Source organism: Lepidochelys olivacea, assembly GCF_965140295.1.
Source record: "Lepidochelys olivacea isolate rLepOli2 genome assembly, chromosome: 13".
Taxonomy (NCBI): Eukaryota; Metazoa; Chordata; order Testudines; family Cheloniidae; genus Lepidochelys; species Lepidochelys olivacea.
This window is the reverse complement of record NC_140423.1, coordinates 14,542,458-14,566,764: the sequence shown is the minus strand read 5'-3', so window position 1 is coordinate 14,566,764 and position 24,307 is coordinate 14,542,458. Positions and strand designations below refer to the sequence as shown.

At 38.2% G+C, this 24,307-nt stretch overlaps 1 protein-coding gene across 6 annotated transcripts in view; it reads right to left on the bottom strand.

The window, feature by feature from the left end:
* The window catches only part of ZNF217 (zinc finger protein 217), a 36,783-nt gene that overhangs the window by 6,330 nt on the left and 6,146 nt on the right, over positions 1 to 24,307 (bottom strand). For 5 of the 6 annotated variants that reach the window (XM_084645604.1, XM_084645606.1, XM_084645605.1 and 2 more), the window contains exons 2-4: positions 11,145 to 12,932; positions 5,406 to 5,531; positions 2,905 to 4,503 (exon numbers count right to left, since the gene is read on the bottom strand). In XM_084645604.1, the coding sequence (XP_084501730.1) occupies positions 2,905 to 4,503; positions 5,406 to 5,531; positions 11,145 to 12,555 (3,136 nt within the window). In that variant the 5' untranslated portion in view covers positions 12,556 to 12,932. The remainder of the gene's footprint in view (positions 1 to 2,904; positions 4,504 to 5,405; positions 5,532 to 11,144; positions 12,933 to 24,307) is intronic. The other variant, XM_084645609.1, reaches the window with a different exon arrangement.

Sequence of the window (24,307 nt, the reverse complement as noted above, 5' to 3'; positions counted from 1 at the left end):
CCAACATAGGCATTACAGGAATCTAGATAGAGTTTCTCATGCTTTGTTGCTTCTGTAAGTTGAACTCAATCACACAAAAGGGATTTGTTGCATTCCCAACCCCTGCAAATTCCCATCCCTTTATTTCAGGGACTCCCTGAAATTCCCTCATTTCCCTTTGTCTCTGGCTGTGTCTGTCTCACCTCCATAACTTCTCCTGCCAACCCATTGTACCCCATTCTGCCATGTGGCCTCCCTTCCCATCCTCTACTCCATGTCACTATTCTTATTATCTCCTCTCAGGCAGAAAAAGCCATTCAGGTTGTCAATATTTTAAACTGAGAGGATTGGCAGACCTGAGATAGATATATACAGATGTGTGCACACGCATACGCTACTAGATGCGAGCAAGGGGCTTGATGTGTTCCCCTCAATTTCCTCCTCCTGGATTTCACCAGAATCAGTAGGGTTCTATTCATTAATACCTAGAACATTTCTTGAAATTTTGGATTATTGCATGTAGGCCTTGCGTTGCATGGCCAATGATGGCTTCAAGATCCACAGAAGGCCCTCATTTAGACTGAAGGACAGACCATCAGTTTCTTCTGAGCATGTAAACTGAACATTATTCACAATAAGCAGTTTAACCAAAAGATGAAAGGCCGAGACTGTTTCAGAGTTTATAAATGTGACTAGTGGATGGCTGTTTCTGTGTCTAGCCATCAACTGGTCAAAGAAGTTACAGGCTCTACCTCTGCTGCCAATGCGGTCTTGTGTTTTACTGAAAATACATAACGGTAGCAAAGTAACGTTTACAGACAGATAACGTCCACATCAAATTAAGGCTTAAATGCTTTCTAAAAGTAAACTCCCACATTAAAAAACTTCAGTACTCAGCTAAAGTTAAGATTTTATCAATAACTTCTGTGAAAAGCCAGGTTACTTAAAGTATTTCGATATATTTCTCTTTTCAAAAAGCCCATCCATCAGACTATTTCCCCCCTTTTACTCCCTTTCTTGTTATTTATATAAGAATGAAGACATACAGCCTCCCAACCCAGAGAACCCATACCCAACTCACTATTTCATGTGTCTCCAAAGCAAGTCACATACCCTAGCAGCCAAGGTTAACATTCAAGGCCTGGGCTTGAATGCTTAAAAATTAGATTAACCTAGCTATGTTGCTCAGGGCTGTGAAAAAATGTCATGCCCTGAGCACCATAGTTAGATCGACTTAATGGAAGAATCCTTTTTCAACCTGGTTACTGCCTCTCAGAGATGTGGATTAGGTACATTGATGGAGAAACCCCTTCCATCGATGTAGTGTAGTGTAGAAATATCCAACACCTTAGCTGTGCTGCTGTAGCCTACACATGGCAGAAGACACTGCCCATGTGACTAGGAATCACAAATATAATTTCAAACACTCAGAAATGAATCAGATACTGCATTCCACCTCTCATCCATCAGATGAGAAATAAAGCTGTCACTCTTCCTCCCATATTCCCACTAGTGGAGACTAGGTTTACACATCTCTACCCAAAACCACCCACACCAACACCCACTATACCTTTCAACTTCCAAATGCAGGTTTAATATGTTGCCATCACTACATCTGCTATAACCTGAACTGGTTCAGCAATATTGGTTACACACCACAATATACTATAAATGTATTACCTTATTTCCACAGAGGACAAGTTGCTGACAAAGTTTAAAGAGTACTTCATATGCATGCTTCCATGGAGCTCAGTGGTTATGAGGCATAATTAAAGTTAAGAAATTCTTTCTATGTCTACAACATTTTGAGAGTTTTTGTAAAAAGCAATTGATATAGATAAGTTGCAAAGATACATCTTTCAAATCGTATGTCAGACTATAAATAGAAAGCCACTGAGTTCTACATAGTACAGCATTTCAACTTTGGTGGCTGTGTTAGACTGCAGTACAAGAGTACAAATAAAAATAGGTGAAGATAGAAATGGCAAGATCCCAAGTTCAAGTTTTTTTTCCCCATAAGTAAATTTAGTGTCTCAAGTCCATGTTGACCTCAGTGGGAGCTCTCACATGTTCAACATTTTGTAAAATTAGGTAGGTGCCTAAAAATGGATTCATGCATTTCACTTTAGGCTCCTGGTTTTGAAAATCTTGGTTAAGAGTGATATTTACCAAATGAAGTTACTACAATAAAATGTTAATACTATTGATTAGTGATGGGACTTTTCAATTTGAATATTCAACAGACACATTTAGACAGACACATTTCTAATGAAGTGTTCAGCTTCTATTAAAAATTACGTATTAATGTAACCCACTGAAGTTTTTAGTTCAGATGTAGAATATATAGGGTTAAGGCAGACCTGAAGTAAGTTTTACAGGATTTAATATATTTTGGAGGTTGGACTTTTTTTTTTTTTAAATGCTCTTTGGAAGAAATTTGATAAACATTCCATGGGGTCCAAGGTTTCTTTGCATGAGATGCTAAATGTTTAACATTTAGCATTATAATCCTTTAATATACTCTAGAAACATTAACTGACCATCTGCAATGAAGGTTGGGAGTACTAACAGTAGTACATATTTGACATCAAAGAATAAGAATAGCTGTCATAGTAACACTTAAAAATTAACCTTTTAGAAAACTCAACTTCCTGCAACAGATGTTTGTTATTGTGTATATGAAGCAACAAGTTACACTGATTGAATTTGAAGTCTGAATACTTCCTGTGACCTTAAGTTTATCATAAGCCATTGAGTAAGATAATAAAATGCTGACAAACCATCATTTGCACCAGTAGATACTAGTGATGCAGAGACAGTTTTGTGCATTTAAATATCTGATTTGAATCATTTACCTTCAAGTTAGAGCAAAAATTTAAGTTTTACCAGAGTTATAGTTGAGTATAAACAGAGAAAATACAGTACCTTCTATTGGAGAGCTGGTTGCTTGGCCATTGCTAGGTCCAAAAGAACCATAAAGTGGTCCAGGGCTATATGGCTCATAGGTTTTCAGAATAGTTAGTACATTTCGAGAATCAACTTCATCTGAATTCAGAAGCCCTTGTTTGGTTGGCAAAACAGAGGATGCAGGTTTGGCATGTGAACATTCCTGAGGTAACAGATTTGCATATCTGTTTGCAACACGAGATCTGCTCATGTCATATCTTCTGTAATTAATCCTTGCAGAGTCAACGTGTTCAAGAGCTAACAGATTAGGTTTCACTCTTTTAGAAGATGGTTCACCAAATTCTAAGTTTATGTGACCCACAGATCTATTGCAGAGATATTCTCTTCCTCGATTACTGAGCCAGGCAGATTCATTAAGAGGAGAATCATAGGAGCAATTGATGCTGCTACTGACTACACCAGGTTGAGAAGCTGATATATTTAGAATTTTTGCTTTAGGTTCAGCTTTTTTTACTCTATCCATTACTGAAGAAATACTAGGATTTGAGTACATATCTTGCTGTGGTTGCCGACAGCTACTCGCCTGAGCGCCAATGCTTTGTGGTTTGTAAGACTTCAAGTTACTTGGCGCTGAACTGCTGGGATCTACAGTAGAAAAAACAGGGACTTTGCTCTGTAGAGGGGGACACTGTTTAGTCTTCTCTGTATGCAACTGTTTTGGTTGCATAGATAGGGAAGCCTTGCTTTTATTAGGGTTAAGAGACAGGGGAAGCACATCTTTACCAAGAAGAGCTGGTGGGCATCCAGTACGCCTGGCTTTAGCCAAAGCCTTGTTTCTGTAACCATTTTTGTTAACAGTGTCGGGATTGTATTTATGCATCAACCTCTGGTGTATCATAAGGACTTCTGGATAAAACGTTCTATAAGTACAAAATGGGCAGGTGCTGGTTGCTAACAAGCCTTTAGCAGTTGAGATCACTGAACATTCTTGCACTGTCCCAGTAGATAAATTTAACGGCTTTTCTTGAGAACCCATTATATGCTTGTGTTTGCATTTTTCGGCGCTCTCTCTCATTTCTTCCACATTATTTATGTCCTTTAAGGCACCAATCAACTGGATATCATCTCCCTCCAATGTCACTAAAGCATCTCTCTCTTTTTTATCAATGGGATCATTTGCCTGAGATTCCATTGCTTTTCCCTCTGCTTTTAGCTTATCCAGGTAAGGAGCGTCTGAGTTCTCATTCATTTGATTTGAGCTATTACCAACTGCACTCTTCTTTAAGTCCCGAGTATCATTTTTCATGGTCAAGATGACTGGACCACCCAATATGCTCTGAAAGGAAGACAATATCTCTTTTTGTTGCTTTACAGGTGGGCAGCCCTTTGCATCTTTGGCACCATCAATAAACTTTTTCAAGTTTTTGGTTTCTTGAGCACCATCAGTGGCTTGCAGGAGGTCCATCCCCTGACTCTGTAACAAAACTTTGCTGTCACTTTTCACATCTGTTGTGATATCAGCCTGCTTCTCCTTGTGATGCCTCTCTAAATGATACCTCAATGATGTTTTCTGGGCTGCTGCATACTCACAAAATTCACATTTGTATGGTTTTTCACCTGAAACAGTTTCATCAGAGAAAAAGTTTGATGCATATTGATTTAAAATCTTCAACATAATTAAATGATTCAATGAGTTTTAGAATTCACAAGACTAAGAAAATATAGTGTTGTTCTTTTCTCCTCCCCCTGCTCAAAACACACACATTTCTTATGCAGGCTCCAAATTGATCCATGACCCCTAAAGAACTATACCTAGTGGTTGTTTGTGGGCGGTTTGTTTGTCTTTTTGTTAACTACAGTGACATCTTCTGGTTAGGATGAGAGTTTTTCCTACATGTTCAGAAAGTGTACGGATGGCAGTTAGCAATCTGTTGAGCACAGATAAAGGAAATAAGCATAATTAAAGGGACCCCGTTTGATCAATTCCAGCCACATGTCAGCATGGCCAAAGACAACACGGGCTGGTCAGCAAATGGGAATAATATTAGCCAAATGTATAAACAGTCCTTTGAGAAAAAAATAGGGACATTTCCGTTCATTAAATACACTGACAGACAGTTTCTTTGGAGGAGGAGTATGTATGGGGTATGGAAAAGAAGCTTTACTGAAAACAGGGACAACAGTCTCTGACACAGCAGCAGTGGCACATACTTGGGAGTTGTATTCTGGATTTTTAAAAGCAGTGTGATAATTAGACAAGGCTGAAAGGCAGGATACAACATTACAAATCAAAGTGTAGCAGAGACATAAGAGTCTAGCGTGAGTCTAATTTACAGTAGATTTGAGTTTAGGAAATTAAAATAAATATGCATCGCTGTTTAAGGCTATGTTTCATTTACACTTCAGTTGCAACATTGGAGATTTTAGATCTTAGTTTTAATTTGTTCTTAACCGGAATCTAAAGTTCCCTCTGATCTCGCTTAAGCAGACCTTCTCCTGAAGAATTTAAAATCCTTTACCTGTATGAGTTCTGAGATGAATATTGAGGTAATAATTTGAGCGGAAATATTTTCCACAATAGCTGCATTCTCTTGAGGCCCCAAGGTTTTTAACTTTTGCTCTTTCCAAGCCATCTTCATTTTTATCTTTGTAAGGAAAAAAAACATGCAAACCCACATTATGAGGAGTAAATGTAAATTTGGGCTCCATTTGTTTCAACCTCAAAAGCACAAGTGTCTGCTAGAAATCACCTCCCCCCCCCCATTTAATTAGGGGGAGGCTAGCTCCCAATATAGATCGGCAAAAACCCCTCTGATCTATTTTACTGCACACTCCTGCTATCTGACTGTCAAGAGAGTTTTAAGAGACTTCCAGTTGTGCGTCAGATAGTATTGTGGTTTGTGACTGATGAAGGATCCATTGGGATTTAAACAAAATCCAAAACTAGGCCCTAAGAGTTGAACAAATACATTTCATTAACTTTAATCATGTATGCCTCTCTCCATTGTGTATACCATATCTTATAAATCCTTTATGGCCCACAAACAGACCAAATGTTTTCTTTAAGACAGGAATTTAAACTAGACAAGATAAGATACAGGCTTATAGTACACTACCGCAGAAATTAGTTTGCACTAATCAATGGAATATCATGGCTGGTGGAGACCATTTTAGTATCAACAGGTCTTGGTAAAATGGTCTTCATTTTTTGTCCCTAGGAATTATTAATACTTAAGTTGAGATCTGGCAAACATACAGGGGAAAGGAAGTGACATGACTAGTGTTTCACAGAATTTAACATTTTTTTCAAGTTCGCAGTTAGAGAAACTTTGTCTCTTTCTGTAAGTGTAAGCACCAATAGTTACCACTAGAGGGTAGCAAGTGCAGCATAATGTCTAACAAGGAAGAGGAGAAAGTTTTATTCATGAATACTATAAAAGTCAGTCAACTTTTTTTTTTTTAAATCAGGCTGCATTAAGTACACCTTTGAGAACACCAACTGTCACCACTCAGATCAAAATGGACTAGAAAGGATTTTGTTTTTAGTAAATTCATCCTTTTACTTGGTTAATCACTTCGGTATTTGACAAACTAAGTGGCTTCAAATGGCTCAAACTTGTGCTGAAAGTATTTTATTTTTCTTTTTTAAATTTATATTTATATATAGTAGAAAATTTTGTGATAGTTTTAAAACACACCCATTCAAACTGATATATGCATTGGAACTATGACTCAACATCTCATGATAACTGTTTTAATGCAGGAAGATAACAGCAACTGAGAAGGAGCAACAAGAAGTACATTTAGCATTTCTTAATTGAATCAGTAACAGCAGCCAAACTAAGGGTTGTACATTGCTAAAATTGGAAAAAATGCAATAGTGTGTGCCAGGACATTCTGTACACTGTGTCTTGAGGTTATGCAAGTATCCTTTCTTTAAATGCAGACACAAAGTATGTCACATGTAAGATGAAGATGCAAGACCACAGTTAGAAATTCTAACCAGTTAAAATACCATCTTTGCTTTTTTTTTTTTTACCCTAATCCCCAAAAGAGTACAATAAATGTTAACTCTAGAGGAATTGTTAAAGTTTTAATGTTCCATATATTCCCATCCTACACAGGATTAGAACTTTGAATCTCAGCAGTAACAAACAGTTTGATCCTGACTACTCTGGCCAAGGAAACTGTGTTAGCACTTTTCTTCCAAGTAGTGTATTTAAGCATACCGGTCTCTTAGTCAATTCACATGCCAGTAACTTGCCTACCTTTCCTCTTTCTGGTAATTTAAGGATGTTGGTCCATAACATTGAATTTTGCTAACGTCACATCATTCAAGGGAATATGCTACATACAAGAGCAGTGACCAAATTGTTTAGAGTTAATTCTTCAGTTTTTAAAGTTCTAATATCTGCAGATACTAAACATTAGACTGTTCTGCCTGCCTCCACAAAAGCAGAAAATGAAGAATAACTTTCATTTTACAATATGGCAAGACCATATGGGGAAGAAAAACTGGAAATATCAGTCCATAAGCTAAAATTACTACTTAACTGCATCACAGAGACTGGGTGAGAAATCTCATGGCTAGAATATGGGTTGCTCAGGAAGGATGGGTGGGGGGAAAAAAGGAGGTGTTGCATTAGACCTCAGAAATACACATTTGTTTGGAGGTCTAGAAGGAGATTAGAGGCAGACCATTTGAAAGTCTGAGGAAGATAAGAGAAGAGAACAAAACAAAAACAGAAAGAGGGGCTGTGTCATGGTCAGTCTAGTATAGACTACCAAATGAGGAGGAGGGGTTATGTGAGACATTTCTAGATCAATCAATAGAAATATCCAAAAAACACTAGATCTGATAGTAAGGGGGGACTGATTGCCCAGACATCTGTTGGAAAAGTAATATGTCAAAATACAAAATGCCCAGTACATTCTTGAACAACTTTTTGTTTCTAAAGGTGGAAGTAGTAATTAAGTAGACTTCATTCTGACTAACAAGGAAGAATTGGTTGTAAAGCTGAAAGTGGAAGGCAATTTGAGTGAAAGTGATCGTGAAATTATTGATTCTAAGGAAAGGAAGGAGTGAGAACACCAAAATAAGGACAACAGACTTAAAAACAAAACTAACAAGCCCAGAGAACTGGTAGTTAAGGTCCCATGGGAAGAAAATCTAAGGGGAAAAGAAGTTCAGGAGAAACTGCCAGCTCTCAAAGAGACAGACACACAAAAGCAAACTACTCCCACATGGAGGAAAGAGGCCAGTAGGACTCATTAGGAACTTTAACAACCTGGAGGAAAAAAACCCAAAAGGAAACCTACAGAAAGTGGAAACACGGACACATTGTTAAGTATATGTACAAAAGAATAGTACAAGCACGTAGGGACAAAATCAGAAAGATTAAGGCACAACGTAAGTTACACCTAGCAAGGGACACAACAAGCAGTAAGAAATGACACACACACACATACTTAACAAGAGAAGGATGAAGGAAAGTGTAGGTCCTATACTTAGCAGGGAAGAAGAGTGAACAACAGATGGCTGAGGTGTTCCTATTTTGCTTCAGGCTTCACTAAAAGGGTAAATTGTGATCAGACACTTAACACAATTAACATTAACAACAAGGGGGAAGGAACACAAGCTAAAATAGGAAAACAGGTTAAAGAACACTTTAGTTAGGTGCACTCAAGTTGGCAGGGCCTGACTGAATGCACCCTAGAGTACGTCAGGAACTACCTGAAGGAATATTGGAACCATAAGCGATTATCTTTCAGAACTCATGGAGCACAGGTGACGTCCCATAAGACTGAAGAAGGGTAAACATAATACCTATCTTTAAAATGGGTAACAAAGAACTTGGGAATTGTAGACCAGTCAAGCTATCTTCAATACGTGAAAAGATACTGGAACAAATTATTAAACAATCAATTTGTAATTACCTAAGGGATAACAGAGTTATAAGGAATGGCCAATATGGATTTGTCAACAACAAATCATGCCAAACCATGGCATTTCCTTCTTTGATAGGGTTACTGGCCTGGTAGATTAGGGAAGTTGTAGATGGGATATATCTTGAGTTTAGTAAGGCTTTTGGCAGTCCAATGTGATATTCTCATAAACAAACAAGAGAAATGTGGTCTAGTTGAAGTTACTATAAGGTGGGTGAAAGGCCATACTCAAAGAGTAGTTGTCAGTGGTTCGCTGTCAAACAGTGGAATTGTATTGAGTAGGGTCCTACAGGGGTCTGTCCTGGGCCCAGCACTATTCAATATTTTCATTAAATGACATGGATAAAGGAGTGGAGCATATGCTTAATAAATTTAAGAATGGCACCAGGTGAGAGAGGTTGCAAGCACTTTGGGGGACTGGATTAGAATTCAGAACAGCTTTGACAAATTGGAGAAGTGGTCTGAAATCAACAAGATGAAATTCAGCAAAGACAAGTGCAGGGTTTAATAGGTTTAACCGGCTAGTAGTAGCAGTAGTACTGCTGAAAAGAATTTGGGGGGTTACATCGCATCACATATTGACTGAGCCAACTATGTGATGTAGTTGCAAAAAAGGCTAATATTCTGGGGCGCAAAAACAGAAGTGTTGTAAATCCGACACAGGAGGTAATTGTCCCTCTCAACTCAGTAGAGGTGAGGCCTCAGCTGGAATATTGTGTCCAGTTCTTGGCATCACACTTTAAGTTGTGAAAAAAATGGAGAGATAATCCAGATGAGAACAACAAAAATTAGAAGTTTAGAAAACCTGACCTATGATTAACCGTTAAAAAAGTGGGTAGGTTTAGTCTTGAGACAAGACGACGGGGCAGGGGCGGGCTTGATAATTGTTTTCAAATATGTTAATGGCCGTTATAAACAGGATACGATCAACTGTTCTCTATGTCCACTGAAGGCAGAACAAGTAATTGGTTTAATCTGTAAAACAAGCTGATTTAGGTTTGATATTGAAAAAGACATTCTAACTATAGTGATAGATAAACACTGAAAAGTTACAAAGGGAGGTTGTGGAATCCCCATTATTGCATGTTCTTAAAAACTGGACAGACAAACACCTTTCAGGGATTGTCTAGATGACCTCCTGAGGTCCCTTCTAGCCCTACATTTCTATGATTATTTTTCAAAAGAAAGTCACTATATTTGGACTATAGTTGCTAAGCAGTTTCTCAAGAAGAATTCGCTTCCTAGATAGGTTTCAGAGTAGCAGCTGTGTTAGTCTGTATCTACAAAAAGAACAGGAGTACTTGTGGCACCTTAGAAACTGACAAGTTTATTAGAGCATAAGCTTTCGTGGGCTACAGCCCACTTCATCAGATGCACAGAATGCAACATATAGTAAGAAGATATATATACACACACAGAGAAGGTGGAAGTTGCCATACAAACTGTAAGAGGCTAATTAAATATTAGCCTCTTTCGTACAGTTTGTATGGCAACTTCCACCTTCTGTGTATATGTAGATACACACACACCTTCTTACTATATGTTCCATTCTATGCATCCGATGAAGTGGGTTGTAGCCCACGAAAGCTTATGCTCCAATAAATTTGTTAGTCTAAGGTGCCACAAGTTAGTACTCCTGTTCTTCCTAGATAGTGCAAAAAAAAAAAAAAAAAAAAAGTACTAACTTAAGACTGTACATTACACTGCATTTCATTTTAAGCCTGCAGTGACAACTAATTCTTTTTCCAGTGGCAATCAACTATTTAAAAGTCTATTTTTTAAAAAAAAGAAAAGGAGTACTTGTGGCACCTTAGAGACTAACCAATTTGAGCATGACCTTTCATGAGCTACAGCTTCATCACCGATGAAGTGAGCTGTAGCTCACGAAAGCTCATGCTCAAATAAATTGGTTAGTCTCTAAGGTGCCACAAGTACTCCTTTTCTTTTTGCGAATACAGACTAACACGGCTGTTACTCTGAAACCTTTTTTTTTTAAATTTTTTTTAAACCAGTTATTTTAGTAAATTTTTTCCCTAACCATTACCTGCACTTGCTATCCAGTTTGGTAAATTAATTTACCATCATAATTTCCTAAACCCAAAGCATAAACAGAAGGACATTAAATATTTTATATATGTTAATGAGATCTCAAAATGGAGATACCACCCCCTGGCATTTTATATCATCGTCTGGTCATTGTTTATGATGGACAAATTAGGCAGATAATTTAACATTTCCTTGCTTAGTACAAAAAAAACAAAACAAAGATATCTATGCTATTTTAATCTAAAATGTTCATATATACTTCTTACCTAAATGAAGGGCGTCTGGTAGTCCATCTTCAGATCCATCTTCAGAGCCTCCCTCTGTTCGATCTACTACTCCATTTTCATGTAGGGTTACAATTAAGTCTGCACAGTATGTTCTAGAAGTGGCTGAAGTCTCTGTATCAGTCCTCCTATCTCTCTTATGTACTCTTGAATGAAGAACTAGCTGGTGGTATGTTCTAAAGGCTTTGCCACACTCTGAGCAGTGTGTTGGTTTCTCCTTGTTTTGTGACAATTTAGGATCCATCTCCATAGAAGGCACTTCAACATTGGGATGTTTCAGTTTGTCTTGGGACAGGGTACCATTTCCTGGACAACTGCTACTTTTATTTACTTTTGACCTCCCAGTACTTTCAGTCTGACTAACTTGGCTACCTTTATTTGTATTCCAAATTTCACCAAGTTCTTCTTTATCAGATGATGAATCATCATTGTCTGTACTTCCTTCTTGCCCTGGTTCTTTAATCTGTCCATGGCCAACAGCAACTTTACCTTTGGTAGCGAGCTGCCATGCTTGATATGTATTGAATGGATCCAGTTCAGCTATCCATTTCACAGGTTTTACTGATCTACTCTTTTCTGAAGTCACATTTGGTCTTAAGTTCAAAAATTGCAGAAATTCTTCTCTCTGAGCCAGTCCTCCTTTATTGGCTCCATCAGTGACTTGTGGGCTCTCACCATTGGATGCCGACTCTTTGGTGTGCACTTTACTGTGCTCAATTAAGTTTTCTTTATTGAGAAATAGGAAACCACAAACCATGCAGATTTTGTAAGGTGATGTTACACTTTCAGTTACATGCTCCTGTACCACCTCATTTATTGTTACTGGGCTTTCAGAACCTTGTTGAAGCTTATTTCTTGAACCAGGTTTACCAGTATGTGTTCTCATGTGATTTTTGAGGAACCAAGGCTCTTTAAATCTTCTTCCACATACATTACACCAATATGTGAAAGAGTCCTTATGCTTTTTCATGTGAGTCTCAACATCAAAAGCTTCATCAAATGTTTGCCCACAAACTTCACAGCTAAATTCTTCATTGTCCTTCTCATTGTTGTTTGGTGATGGCAAGTCTGTTCTAACTTGACATTTATCGAGAGGACTAATATACTCTGCTTCGACACGCAGAACTGCTGGTTCACAAAGCGTTGGTCTATGTTGAGTTAAGACATGCTTACCAAGTTCTTCAGGGTGTTTAAAAGTCTGATCACAAAACATGCAATCCAAAGGCATACACCCTTCTGCTTGCATCAAGAACTTTTCTTGCACGTTTTTGTAAGAAATTGTGTTGGTCCCTTTTATCAGCATTGAGGCATCATTGTTCTCCATCTGCACACCAACAGTACTGGCTATCCCATCCGGTCCATCCATATATACTAAAAGGGGTTGAGTTGGCATATTTCCGGGGTTTCGTTCCCTATCATGTATTAACGTGATGTCTCAGTTCTTCCTGGGACGTTCTCCGGTCACAGTAAGGACACTTGTAAGCTTCTCTTCACATATGCATGCAGATATGCTAGGCTAGAAGACTACTGCATGGAAGTCTTGCTACACGTCAAAGGAGATTGATTTTTATCTGTATTCATACACCATTAAAAGTATACCCATTGGTTTGGTTTCCTTGAGCTACTTTTTCAGCTGTTTAAGTTCACTTAACTTTAAAGAGAATCTGTAGAAGTCATCAGTTGTACTTACTTCTCCCTTCGTAATATTTCAAATACTTCTATTGTGCAGGACAGAGTCAAGAGGCTCAGTAGAACAGAGAACTCTGGCACCTATAGAAACAGAACCACAACTAGCTTTTAAAATTAAAAAAATAAAAAATGAAACAAGACTTTTTAAAGAGACAAACATCATATCTCAAATACACAGATAAGTTTTATATTGAAGAAGTCTTTAGCACTCATTCAAAATACAAGCTATGTTTCCAATATGCCATAAAGAAGGGTTAGGGAAATACCTGATTACATCTCTTCCCTGACCTACTGGGAATAAGCAGCATAATCTTGAACACCAACTCATTTTTTTCTGCTAATTTCTATACTAATTTGTTATATAAAAAGTGTTTTACCCAGCTACATTAAAAACTCACAATGTCTCATATTTCAGATTACAAGTCTGCTGAATCCATATTTCAGTGAATATATTAATGCATTTTTAAGTGATGCAACAAGCTGAAGTAGTTACACATTAGTGCTGTGAAAACTGCCTTTGACAGAGACAGAGACACTTTGGATTTTATCCTTATGGCCTATGAAAAGGAAGGAGGAGAATTCTAAACTTTTCCAAACTTAAATCAGCTTGAAGTTATTTTCACATTACTGGCAGATAGTATAAATTCCTGTACTAACAATAGCCTCACTAATACCACTATTTAAAAGTCTGTCACTCTGTTGCAAAAATCTTAAAGAATTAGATTGTACACAAAAATGAACTAGGTATTGTGTTTAAGTGCATAAACTGCAGACACTTCATTTTGAATCCCATTTTACATATCTATTTTAGATTATACACACACAATAAACCCCCAACAACGTCTAAATGTAAACGCAAATGCTTCCAATTTAGAATTGCTTAAAATAATTTGTATGTTTTTAATCTCATTTACCATTTAAATAGTATTTAAAATTTTTGATGTAACCAGTTATACTTACTGTAAGTTTGTAAACATAATTACATACCAAATTAAATCTATTCACTGCAATAAGTCACCTTCTTTGAACAGTCAAAATAAAAATGATATAGCGGAGTCCAAAGCACTCTTTTTTTTTTTTTAAAAAAAGGAACTAACACACACCACCTACTTATTTTGAATGCACTGCTTTCTTCAGATGTGCGGAGTTCTGGAATTATTTTGTTTGCCTTAAACCATGAAGTTTCACAAGTTACCACTATTTATCAAGAATTTCCCACAAGAGATTCAGAAGTTACAACTTGAATTACTATGCTTCAAAGCAGACAGTTTGTGCATGGCACATTATTATGCCCCACATAATGTCAGTTCTCATAACGGTATCCTGAAAATAGTTTTTTTGAGTTTACACTTCCAGGAGTTTATCTGGATGAGGAGAAGTGGTCAAATTTAGGTTGGACTTAACTAATGCACTACCTAAATCCAACCTAAACTTGCACTGGATTTAATCATTTTTTCCCCGAATGTACTTGACGCCTTCAGTGTTCTAGCACATGCTGTTTGTAACATGCTTTACTGTGCCATCATTCATCTGAAAAACTCAAAGAACACTTTCATAAACAATGAGCCTTAACATACTCCTGTAAATTAAATATTTTATGCTTTTTATCGCTTGTGAAATTGAGGTAAGAAAGATTAAGCTATTTGCCTAAGATGGCTCCAGAGCCTCAAATAGAATTCAGAGGTCCCAATTCTCAGTCCATCACTGCCACGAGGCAACTCTTCCTGTCTAAATACAGTTTTGGAATTCTTGTAATAACTAAGCAGGTTGAACCTATGACATGGTAAACTTAAATTTTAATTCTCTTTCTTTTCTGAGAGTGAACTTCAGTCATAAAGACTTCATTTATTAATTTTGACTCCAGTTAAAAGTCAGGTCCACTAACAATAGTAACATAGGGCCGGCTTTGTTTTTAGAAAGTTTTGGTGCTATGCACAAAATTTCTCCATGGAGATAAAATATTGAAATATATTACAAACAAGTGAACTCACCAGTAACTTTTTATTTCATATTTCCACTTGTTGCTTTGTTCAGTGTCTTCAGTAATTTTTTAAGCTGTATTTATATACTAGTGATGGATCCACAGCTTTGCCATTCAAGTTTATCGTTTTATGGTAAGTATGAGGAAGGGTGAGTGAATGCATATGTTGTGATGGGAGAAGTGTGGATTTGCGTGGATCTCAAATGAGTAGGGTCTGCTGCAGTGAGGGGCTGTGTGTGTTTGGGGTAACTGTGTGCATTGGTTGTGTAGATCTATGGGGGTGGCGAATGAGGGGGTATGTGCTGTTGTGAGGGGCAATTTTGTTTGCTGCTTGTGGTGTTGTGCAGGTGGTTGTGTTGATCTGCATGTAGGGGATTTGCGCAGGTGGCAACTGAGTGCACGGGTGTGGCAGTTGGGCAAAGTAATTCACCATTTGTGCTGTATCCTTCATACAACCAATGGGACTGTTGCATGCAAATTAGCCGTAGAATAAAGGCCTTTGGTGGGCCTTTTAACTGATATCACAGTGGTCTAAGACTCTTTGCATGGTACAGTTACTTGGTACAGACCTTACACTTGTGTGGCGTACAGTTGCAGTAATTCATAAAATAAAATGGTCAAGAACTTGAAAATTGGGTGGTAACAGACCATGAAATTCAGTGATGATTCAACCTGGTGATATTCTGAACACACACAAAAAAACCTCTCAGCTATGCTTATAGCTGCTGCCATCACTTCACACGGACTCGGTCATTTTAGGCTTTGGATTGACACACACAGCAACATCCCTGGACTGTTATTAGAAACAGGACAGGACGGTATTCTGTGGCAGAGCTCAGATGTGATCTTTGTTGTATAATGGAAGCTGCCTAAATGAAGGTATGTTGTTTGTAAGACAGATGAATAGGCAGCTTGAAAATCTGAGCAGCTAGTAGCACAATATCAGCAAGCCACTTAGGTAAGAGGGCTATCATCAGGTGTGGATTTTTTATTTATTTATTTTTTAAAATATGTTTAACCCTAATTCTTTAGTGAATATTCAGGCAAGGTATAGAAACTGGCCCATTTTAGAAACAGTTGCCATTCATTAATACTGTGTACATATTAAGTTCCTCTGAAGTGTATGAGAGAATCATTCTAAACAGCAACTGCCACATACTGACATATGTTCTAGGTCAAGCGGTCAGTGCCAGAGACGGGTTAAGAACCTACTTCATTTAGACAGTCTCAATTTGTTCTGTAGCAATGAAATTCTAGAAGCACTCAGTTACAGGGAAAGCATCTTTTCCATGTAGTTTCATCTACATGTCATTTTAGCAAATATTCAGAAGACAAGGATGTTCCTTCCATCTTTCCTTTGATCCTTCTTGCAGTGTACTACATAACTGAGAAATACCAACATGAAACTAGTAGCAGACCAAAACCTGCTTTCACCAACTGCGAAAAATACTTTCTTGTAGAAAGTGAAGGCCTCCATACCAAATTCCAGGGCCAAGTTTAGTCCCAACTTCCATCCAACAAGATAACCAAAAACTCCTTGCAGATTGGAACCATTTAGAGACAATGAATTCTCTGGATGTGTTGGGAAATAGTGGACTGAATTTTTGAAGTTTCACAAACACAAGTTTAATAATTCACTCTTCGGAATCCAAGCTCCAAGCAAAAGCTGGAATATCTATATCACTTTAAGCGCTGAAGCACAAGCCCAAGTCTATAGGCTCAGACTCACTGCCATGGCACCTGGCTCCTTTGAAGATTTAAGATGTGATTTTCAAAGTACTTTACACATTTAGGCCAGATTTTTAGAAGTTCTTAGCACCTAGTCGCTTCCATTTTTCTTAATGGGCGCTTCCATGTGAGCACTTCTGAAAATCTGGCCATTACTAACCCTCAACACATCATTCTGAGGAAATATAGCATGCCTTACTATTTCAGTGTCTGAAATATTTCTCTGCCACCAGGGCAATTATTGCTGTCAAAAGAGATGTGGTTCAATATGACAAGAGCTACTTTTAGAAAAGAGCCTCTCACCTGTAATTTTTAGATCATGAAATCTAGTCACAGATAACATTTTTGGTAAAAAAACAAGATGTGGACTCTGGTAGTTTGAATCTAATTCAATCTACCTGGAAAAGATAAGTGAACCGTAAATGTTAAAAAAATAAATAAATAGAGTAAAAAGTTGAAAGGTGAGCTTTAAAACAAGACTGAGTTTTCCGGCTGATACATTTCAGACTTCCTTCATCAGTCAGAAAGATCTTAAAAGTAGGGCATGCCTTTTATGTTTGGAAACCAAGTATTAATAAATCAATACTAGACAAGGGTTTAATTCAGATAAATAGCAGCACCAATTTCCTACTGCAATGAAGGAAATCCTTTCCCAAAGGAATCAAAATATTAAAAATTATTCAATTATTAAATTAAAATGTACTTTTAAAATCAGAATTAAAGCATTGTTTTACTCTATCTAGAACTGACACACAACTCATGGTCCATGGACACATTCAGAATATTGTCCATCTAATTTAGTTATACAATTACTACTTTTTACTCTTGTGAGCACTGCAGAGACGGACTAAATTGGGATCCATTTTGGTTCAATCAACAAAATTATATGAACTCCAAATGCAAGGCCAATCCTGCAGCTACAACTGGGCAATTCCACTGGAAACAACATTAACCCAAGGTAGAATCTGGTTGGCAATAGTATTAATACTTGTGATGATAGATCAGACAGAAAACAAAGAATACAGTTTGACTTTCAGATCGTAGATTGAGTTTAATAGAACTGGCAGTTATGAAAACACTTTTACTTCTAAACTGAACTAAGTAAATTAGGAAGTCAGTGAGGGACAAACATGGAATCTGTTTACAAGTACTTACTTTCAGAATAAGACTACATTGATACAACAGAACATTGATCACAAAGGGCCAATAGCACAACCTGCCATTCCTCAGGAGGAAACCCCAAATGGCTGACTCCACCAGCAGAAGCACCAAGGAAGAGTTGACTACAAGTTAGCTCACAAGTGGTTAAAATCCTACCCTGGCCCAGGCAGTTTGTAGTTTTCACCTGTGTCTGCTGGGCATGGTAAACGGTTGTCTGCTGTAACCTGCTAACACAGGTGAAAACTACAAACTGCCTTGGCCAGGGTAGGATTTTTAACCACTTTTGAGCTAATGTGTGATTTAAAAAAAAAAAAAAAAAAATTTTTGCCCCTAGTGAAGATAAGGTCTTAGAGTCAAGGACCAAAAATGATGTTTCCCTGCACTGCAGCTCTTCAGAATCCTTTGGGCAGCAGTTAAACTGTCAAGAATCACATCAGTTTAAAACCGGTGCTATCTGGGAAAGCTATGAGCTGCAGTTTAGATATGCACAGGAGTTGCTCTTGACTGGAATGCCAAAATGCAGACTAAGGGCTAGTCTGCACTAGAAGCACTACATCGACACAGCTGCAGCACAACAGGTGAAGATGCTCTATGCCTACAGGAGAGAATGCTGTTGTCAGCATAAGTTATGCAGTGCTTAGGTGGCTGTAACTTGCGTCACTCAGTAGATGGCTTTTTTTCACATCCCTGAGCAACATAAGTTTGAGCAACATAAGCAGTAGTGTAGACCTGTCCTAAGAAAAGGATACAGTAGCTAAGTTCTCTTCACTATTTGTTCCTCACTGCAGCCAAGAGGCTGGGGGAGAGGTGATAATGACCTAGCAGCCTCAGAGCAGTAGTCGTCTCTGGAGTGGGGAAATGGAAGTTTTTACTTTTAATAGGTGGGGGAGAAAAGTTACAAGTCTGAAACCTGAGTTCAAAGCTGATAAATATGTATTTTCCTACCTTCACAACAGAGGGGCAAAGGGAATCTGGGCTTCCTGACATCCCTTCCCATCAGCTTCTAAACAAACCCTAGTAAGTGTCTCAAGATCCAGTCAGAGCTCAAACGCCTTATAGACTGATACCGCCTCCATCACCCATCCATCCCAGAAGATAAGATGTGCTAAGCAAGATTCTTGGAATGGTCAGTGAAAACAGTTTTACTGACCAAAAGCAGCAGCAAGTTACTCTCACCTGAGGGATGCTCCCTACTGAACTTGATCCCTTCAAAAGTCCACCAGAGACTGAGTTTAGCAAACTTTAGTGCACAACACATTTGCTTATGTGACCCTTAGACAAACAAATCAGGTCTACAGGTTTATAGCGATTTCCAGATTCTATGGTGATGAATATTCTAGGATTATGGTTATGAATGGCTGAGATCAGTGTGTTTTCATTTTAGTTGTTGTTACCTAACCTACATAAAACAAAAGCTGCTACATAAAAATGCATTAAGATGACATTCAAAGCATTTCCGAAAGACTAGTGAAGAGGCTTGATTTCCTTTTATTAAGTTACACAAACTATTTTATACTGTATTCAAAACGGTTCTTTTAGAGATGACCTACTGGGATTAATTTCATTTCACTTGTTACTCCTTTCTGCTTCAAAATTCTCTATCTATAAGTCAACATGCTTTCTCCCCCACCCCAAGAGACGTGTCAAATAAGACCATCCTTTGAGTTTTCTGTTATAGTTTAACACACACCAAAGATTAGCTGAAGAAAAGGAGGCATGACTATGTGCCTAGTACTAAAGCAGTTGTTATACTATGCTACTAGTAAAGTTATGTATTGTTCAACGTAAGTTAAAGCAGGAACAACAATCAATAGCCCTATTAAAGTTTTATTTATCCCACAAACACCGCAACAGCTGTTTAAAAACCAAGACCATACCAGCACTTCTAGTTTTCCCAGCGGAGATACAGGAGATTGCCTCAAAAACAGTTAAAATTAACAGACCCTTAAATCCAAGAGCTGGATTCAAAGCTATTCTGTCTTCTATTTCTTTGATATGCTGAGCTTGTTTTGCTATCTTAATACAGACTTAGAGGGCTTCAAAAGTCCTCTATAATGCCAGCATAGAAAAAAATCCTGTTAGTAATCTGAAGCAACTGAATGTTTTTGGCACTACCGAAACAGTACCATTTGTATTACTGGCTACTAATATGAATCCACAGATAAACTACTGATATCACCTTATTCCATCTCTGGCGCTCTATTTTATTACAATCAGTTGTTTATTGGATACAACTTGGAGAGCCTAAACAGCCTAATACTCTCATCGGGTGTTAACAGGCCACTTCACCTTAAACAGTCACTTGAAATGTATTAACTATTTATGCTAAGCAATCTGTTTCATCTTGTATTTAGCTGTGACACTCACAACAGGTCTATGCTTAAAAGGGTGCATTGGTGCCTGCTATTGCACTTAAGTGAAGGAAAGCTTCTCCATTGTTGACCGAATTAATCCACCTTCTAGAGCAGCGGTCACCAACCAGTTGATCTTAGAGCAGGGGTGGTCAACCTGTGGCTCTTCAGAAGTTAATATGTGGCTCCTTGTATAGGCACCAGTTCTGGGGCTACAGGTGCCAACTTTCCAATGTGCTGGGAGGCGATCACTCCTCAACCCGTGGGTCTGCCGCAGGCCCTGCCTCCACTCCACCCCTTCCCACCCCCTCCCCTGAGCCTACCATGCCCTCGCTCTTCCCCCTCCCCCCCAGAGCCTCCTGCATGCCACAAAACAGCTGATGGAAGGTGCAGGGAGGTGCTGATTGACCTTTGGGGAAGGGGTCCAATGGGGCAGGGAGGGGGCGGAGTTGGGGCAGGGACTTTGGGGAAGGGGTTGGAATGGGGGAGGGACCGGGGGTCATGAGCAAACCTTCCCACCCCCGGTTGGAGTGTCCTCTTTTTTGAATGTTCAAATATGGTAACGCTACTTAAAACTTCGCTTTATGCTACATAGATATTCAAGTACAAATGGACCAAATACAGCCCAGGCACGAGTAACTGCAACTCCACTGAAATCAATGGAACTGTACCCGATTAGGCCAAGGCTCAGTTTGGTCCTATATTTCTAGAGTACCTCTGAGAATATTGTTTACTATACTTGTACATGATTGTTATAAAGCCAGTTGTGCCACATTACTTCTAATTATTAAAGGATCATTAAGTTTATAAAGTATCCCCAAATAGTAGCCAAAACTAATATTTAAAGAATTCAGAATGGGCAAGAAAAAAGGGGTATATTATTTGTATGGTGTAGTGCCAGGAGGTCCAATCAGTTATCAAGAGTCCATTGTTCAAGGGACTGTATGCATATCAGATTGAATGCTCATAGGCATTTCATTTATAGCCCAAGGAGTTAGGCAGAAGAAGATTTTGGTATTCTACATTTAGAAAGTAATCACACCGTCAAGCAGAACGTTAACCAAATGTCTGTCTTTTCACTCTTCGGATCCCAATGGCAAATCCACAACCTGCTTTCTGCAGTAAAACTCCAGATAAACAGAAATCAAACATCTCCCATACCACAAAACATTAAAAAAACTTCATGCATTTTGGATATAATGTTATCCTTTCTTCATCTTGTAAGCATTAACAGCAGCAGCACAAGTCTCTAGAATGGTATACACTTACTGTATCAAGGACAAAGGTCATAACCCATGCAGTCAGCTTGACACCAGCAGCATGACTTAAGCAAATGTCTTGAAAGTTAGACTCAGGAGGTCAGTATATTTAAAAACTGACTTTGCAGAAGGAAAGATATAAACTTTTCTATTTAATATGAGTATTTATTAAAATAGTATTAAATAAGTAAGATTGAAAGTTCAAATGTTAGTATTTACAAAAATTTGGGCTTATAATGGGAGAAGATGTAGGCTATCTTTTCATGGTAAACAGTATTGCTCATACACTCCAACCCCATCTTTGGGAAATGAATTAATTCATTAATTTCTGACACATTCTTCTCACCTACATAAAAAGGTGATTTTCAAATAAGCCATGTGTTTAATTCCACAAAAGTCCTTTTAAATAAAAAGCTCTTTACAGATCAGTTTGTATGATAAAGAACAATATGAGCACTTGTAGAGGAAGGAGGGTATTTGGGGATAGGGGGTGGTTCAGCTGCAGAAGACATCACAATAAAAGACTGTCTCTTTTCAACCTAAAAGTTACAACATATGACCCCAATTTAAATGCTCGAACAGTGCGCCCCTGTTGACAATGCAAACATGGCTCTTTGGGGATACAAGTTTTTTGTTGGCAGGAGAGCTAACAGCTACACTATGCGATTTTTAGTGGCACGGCTATGGCAACACAGCCATGTTGCTAAAAGCTATGTAGTGTAGACACAGCCCTAATGAACTATAAAATTAAGCTTCATGGACAGTTGAAGAGAAATTTTATTTATTGGTCTTACAATTAATCCTCCATGTGTAAGTTTCTCTAGAAACAAAATTTAAAAGCTCATTAACTAAACCAACCCCCTTAAGAGTGGTTCAAGTTTTTCTTTTTTGCAAGAACTGTTAGAAAATCAGCTATGATTAGATTGTCCAGTCTGACACCATTGGGTTGCCACAACGATATTAATATGGATATGAGGGAGCAGAAGCCAACCCACACAAGTTTTCGCCACAGTATGCATTATACAAGAGCTGATACGAATTTTTAACACCAGTATCATGTCTGTCCCTCCTTTATAGGGCAGAGTCATGGAAATCTACATCAGAAATTGATAAGATCAATTCATTCAAAAGTAAATGCTCATGCAAGATCTTTGGAGTCTATTGGAAAGCATTTTTTGCAACATCAGAAACTCTAAGCAGAACAAACCAATCTAAAACATCAAATATGATAAGAAAACAATGGACATATTTAGGACATGCTTTAAGGATTCCACTAACATGGTTTCCAAGGCAAGAAATAATACAGACACCACCTGAAAAGAGGAAAATGAAACGTGATACTGAAGAATAGAGAAAGAAGCCAAATCCATCAACATGACACTCAGAAGCCTGAACAAACCAGCAAAGACATGGTGGAAACTGGTGGATACCTAGGCACCTGAGGGTGAAGGAGGATAAAGAAGAATATTCAAACATCTCTTAATACTGGTGAATACAGTTAGTGAACTTCTCTACTTTATACTATAATTTTACATAAAGTTCATGAGTATACCAGACTGCATAAATGCAAGTCAAAGACATTTTCCTATAGGTAGCCGTGTCCTCCAATTGGAAATAACTAGCAGAGAATGAGTTCTCCCACCCATTTTGGGGTCTATACTATAGAAACAAGTATTTGCTCTCTGAAGAGATCTCTGTGTGGAATCTCTTTTTAATGTTTTGAGAGACAATAGAACTTCTGCAACTCAATGGATGAAATGACTCTTAACCAGGAAGATCAGAAGTTCTCTCTTGCTGAAGATCAGAAGTTACAGGTTTGCACAAACTTCCCTTCTGCATCCAAGTATCCTCTGAGCAATACTGAATGTCAATGTCCACTTCTTGGTATTTTGGCTAAAATTATACAAGTTAAAAACAAATCCTTAAAGTTCACAAATGTTGTTCTGACCGCCAACTTTTCCTTCTCTCAGATTTGGGCAGAAGGATGGAAGGATTTCCTATAGTCCATGAAACAAAACATACTTTAGGCATCATGAAGAGGTGAATACATGTACTAAGAATCATCAGAAAGCACTATACTGATCACTGTTTATAAGTCCTATGATACAATTTCACTGCTGCCATGAGATGATGCAATTCCATTAAGTCAAAAAATTTCACACATTTAAACTAGCACCAAGACTTTACCTTTCAAAATAGCTATATTGTTCTCTCCACGCAAGGCAGCCTTGATGAAGCAAGAGAATTTAAATCTGATCTTTCATAGAGAGTGTATTATATTTATTCAGTTCATTCAATTGGAGAAATATCCTTTACAAGGATGTAACAGGATTGGACTTCTCTGCTTCTTAGCCATAAGATGTTAGCCCCGCTTAGTCTCACTCAGTGGATGAGCTGGTAAGCTGCAGTTCCCTGAGTTGGGCTCAAAGCCTTACTACTCTATTGAGAGACAACTGCTTTCCTGCCAAGGGTATCCAAGAGCTTCTCCAGAGCTCCTAGTATGGGGCAACTTGCATACCATTACACTGTACAGCTAAAGAGGTCATAGGAGCATCCAGAGTTACTCTTTGCCTTGGGAAACTAGTGTCTGCCAACAGTGGTTCCTCCACAGGCAAAAAGTAATCTCCTCCCAATACTGCCATCTGACTGCAACTCAGACCCCTTCCTCAACAGAAATCTGAGAAGAGGCAGAATCTGCACTCAAACAGGAAGCTTTAAGTGAGGATCATTTTTCATACACCACCTGAATTTGGACCTATGGTTTTCAAGGCTTATCCAAAATTGTGTTCTGGCTACACCATAAAAAAAGTGCATGGTCTCTAAGGCATACACTTTCTCCCTCACAAATCAGGCACAGGGTGAGAGACTGATGATGTTAAGAAAACAGAAACATGCTAGAAATGTAGCTAGAAGACATCTAGTAGCCTTCTTTTTCTACCCAGGAAGTAGATCTTATAGCAGAAACTCATGGATTGT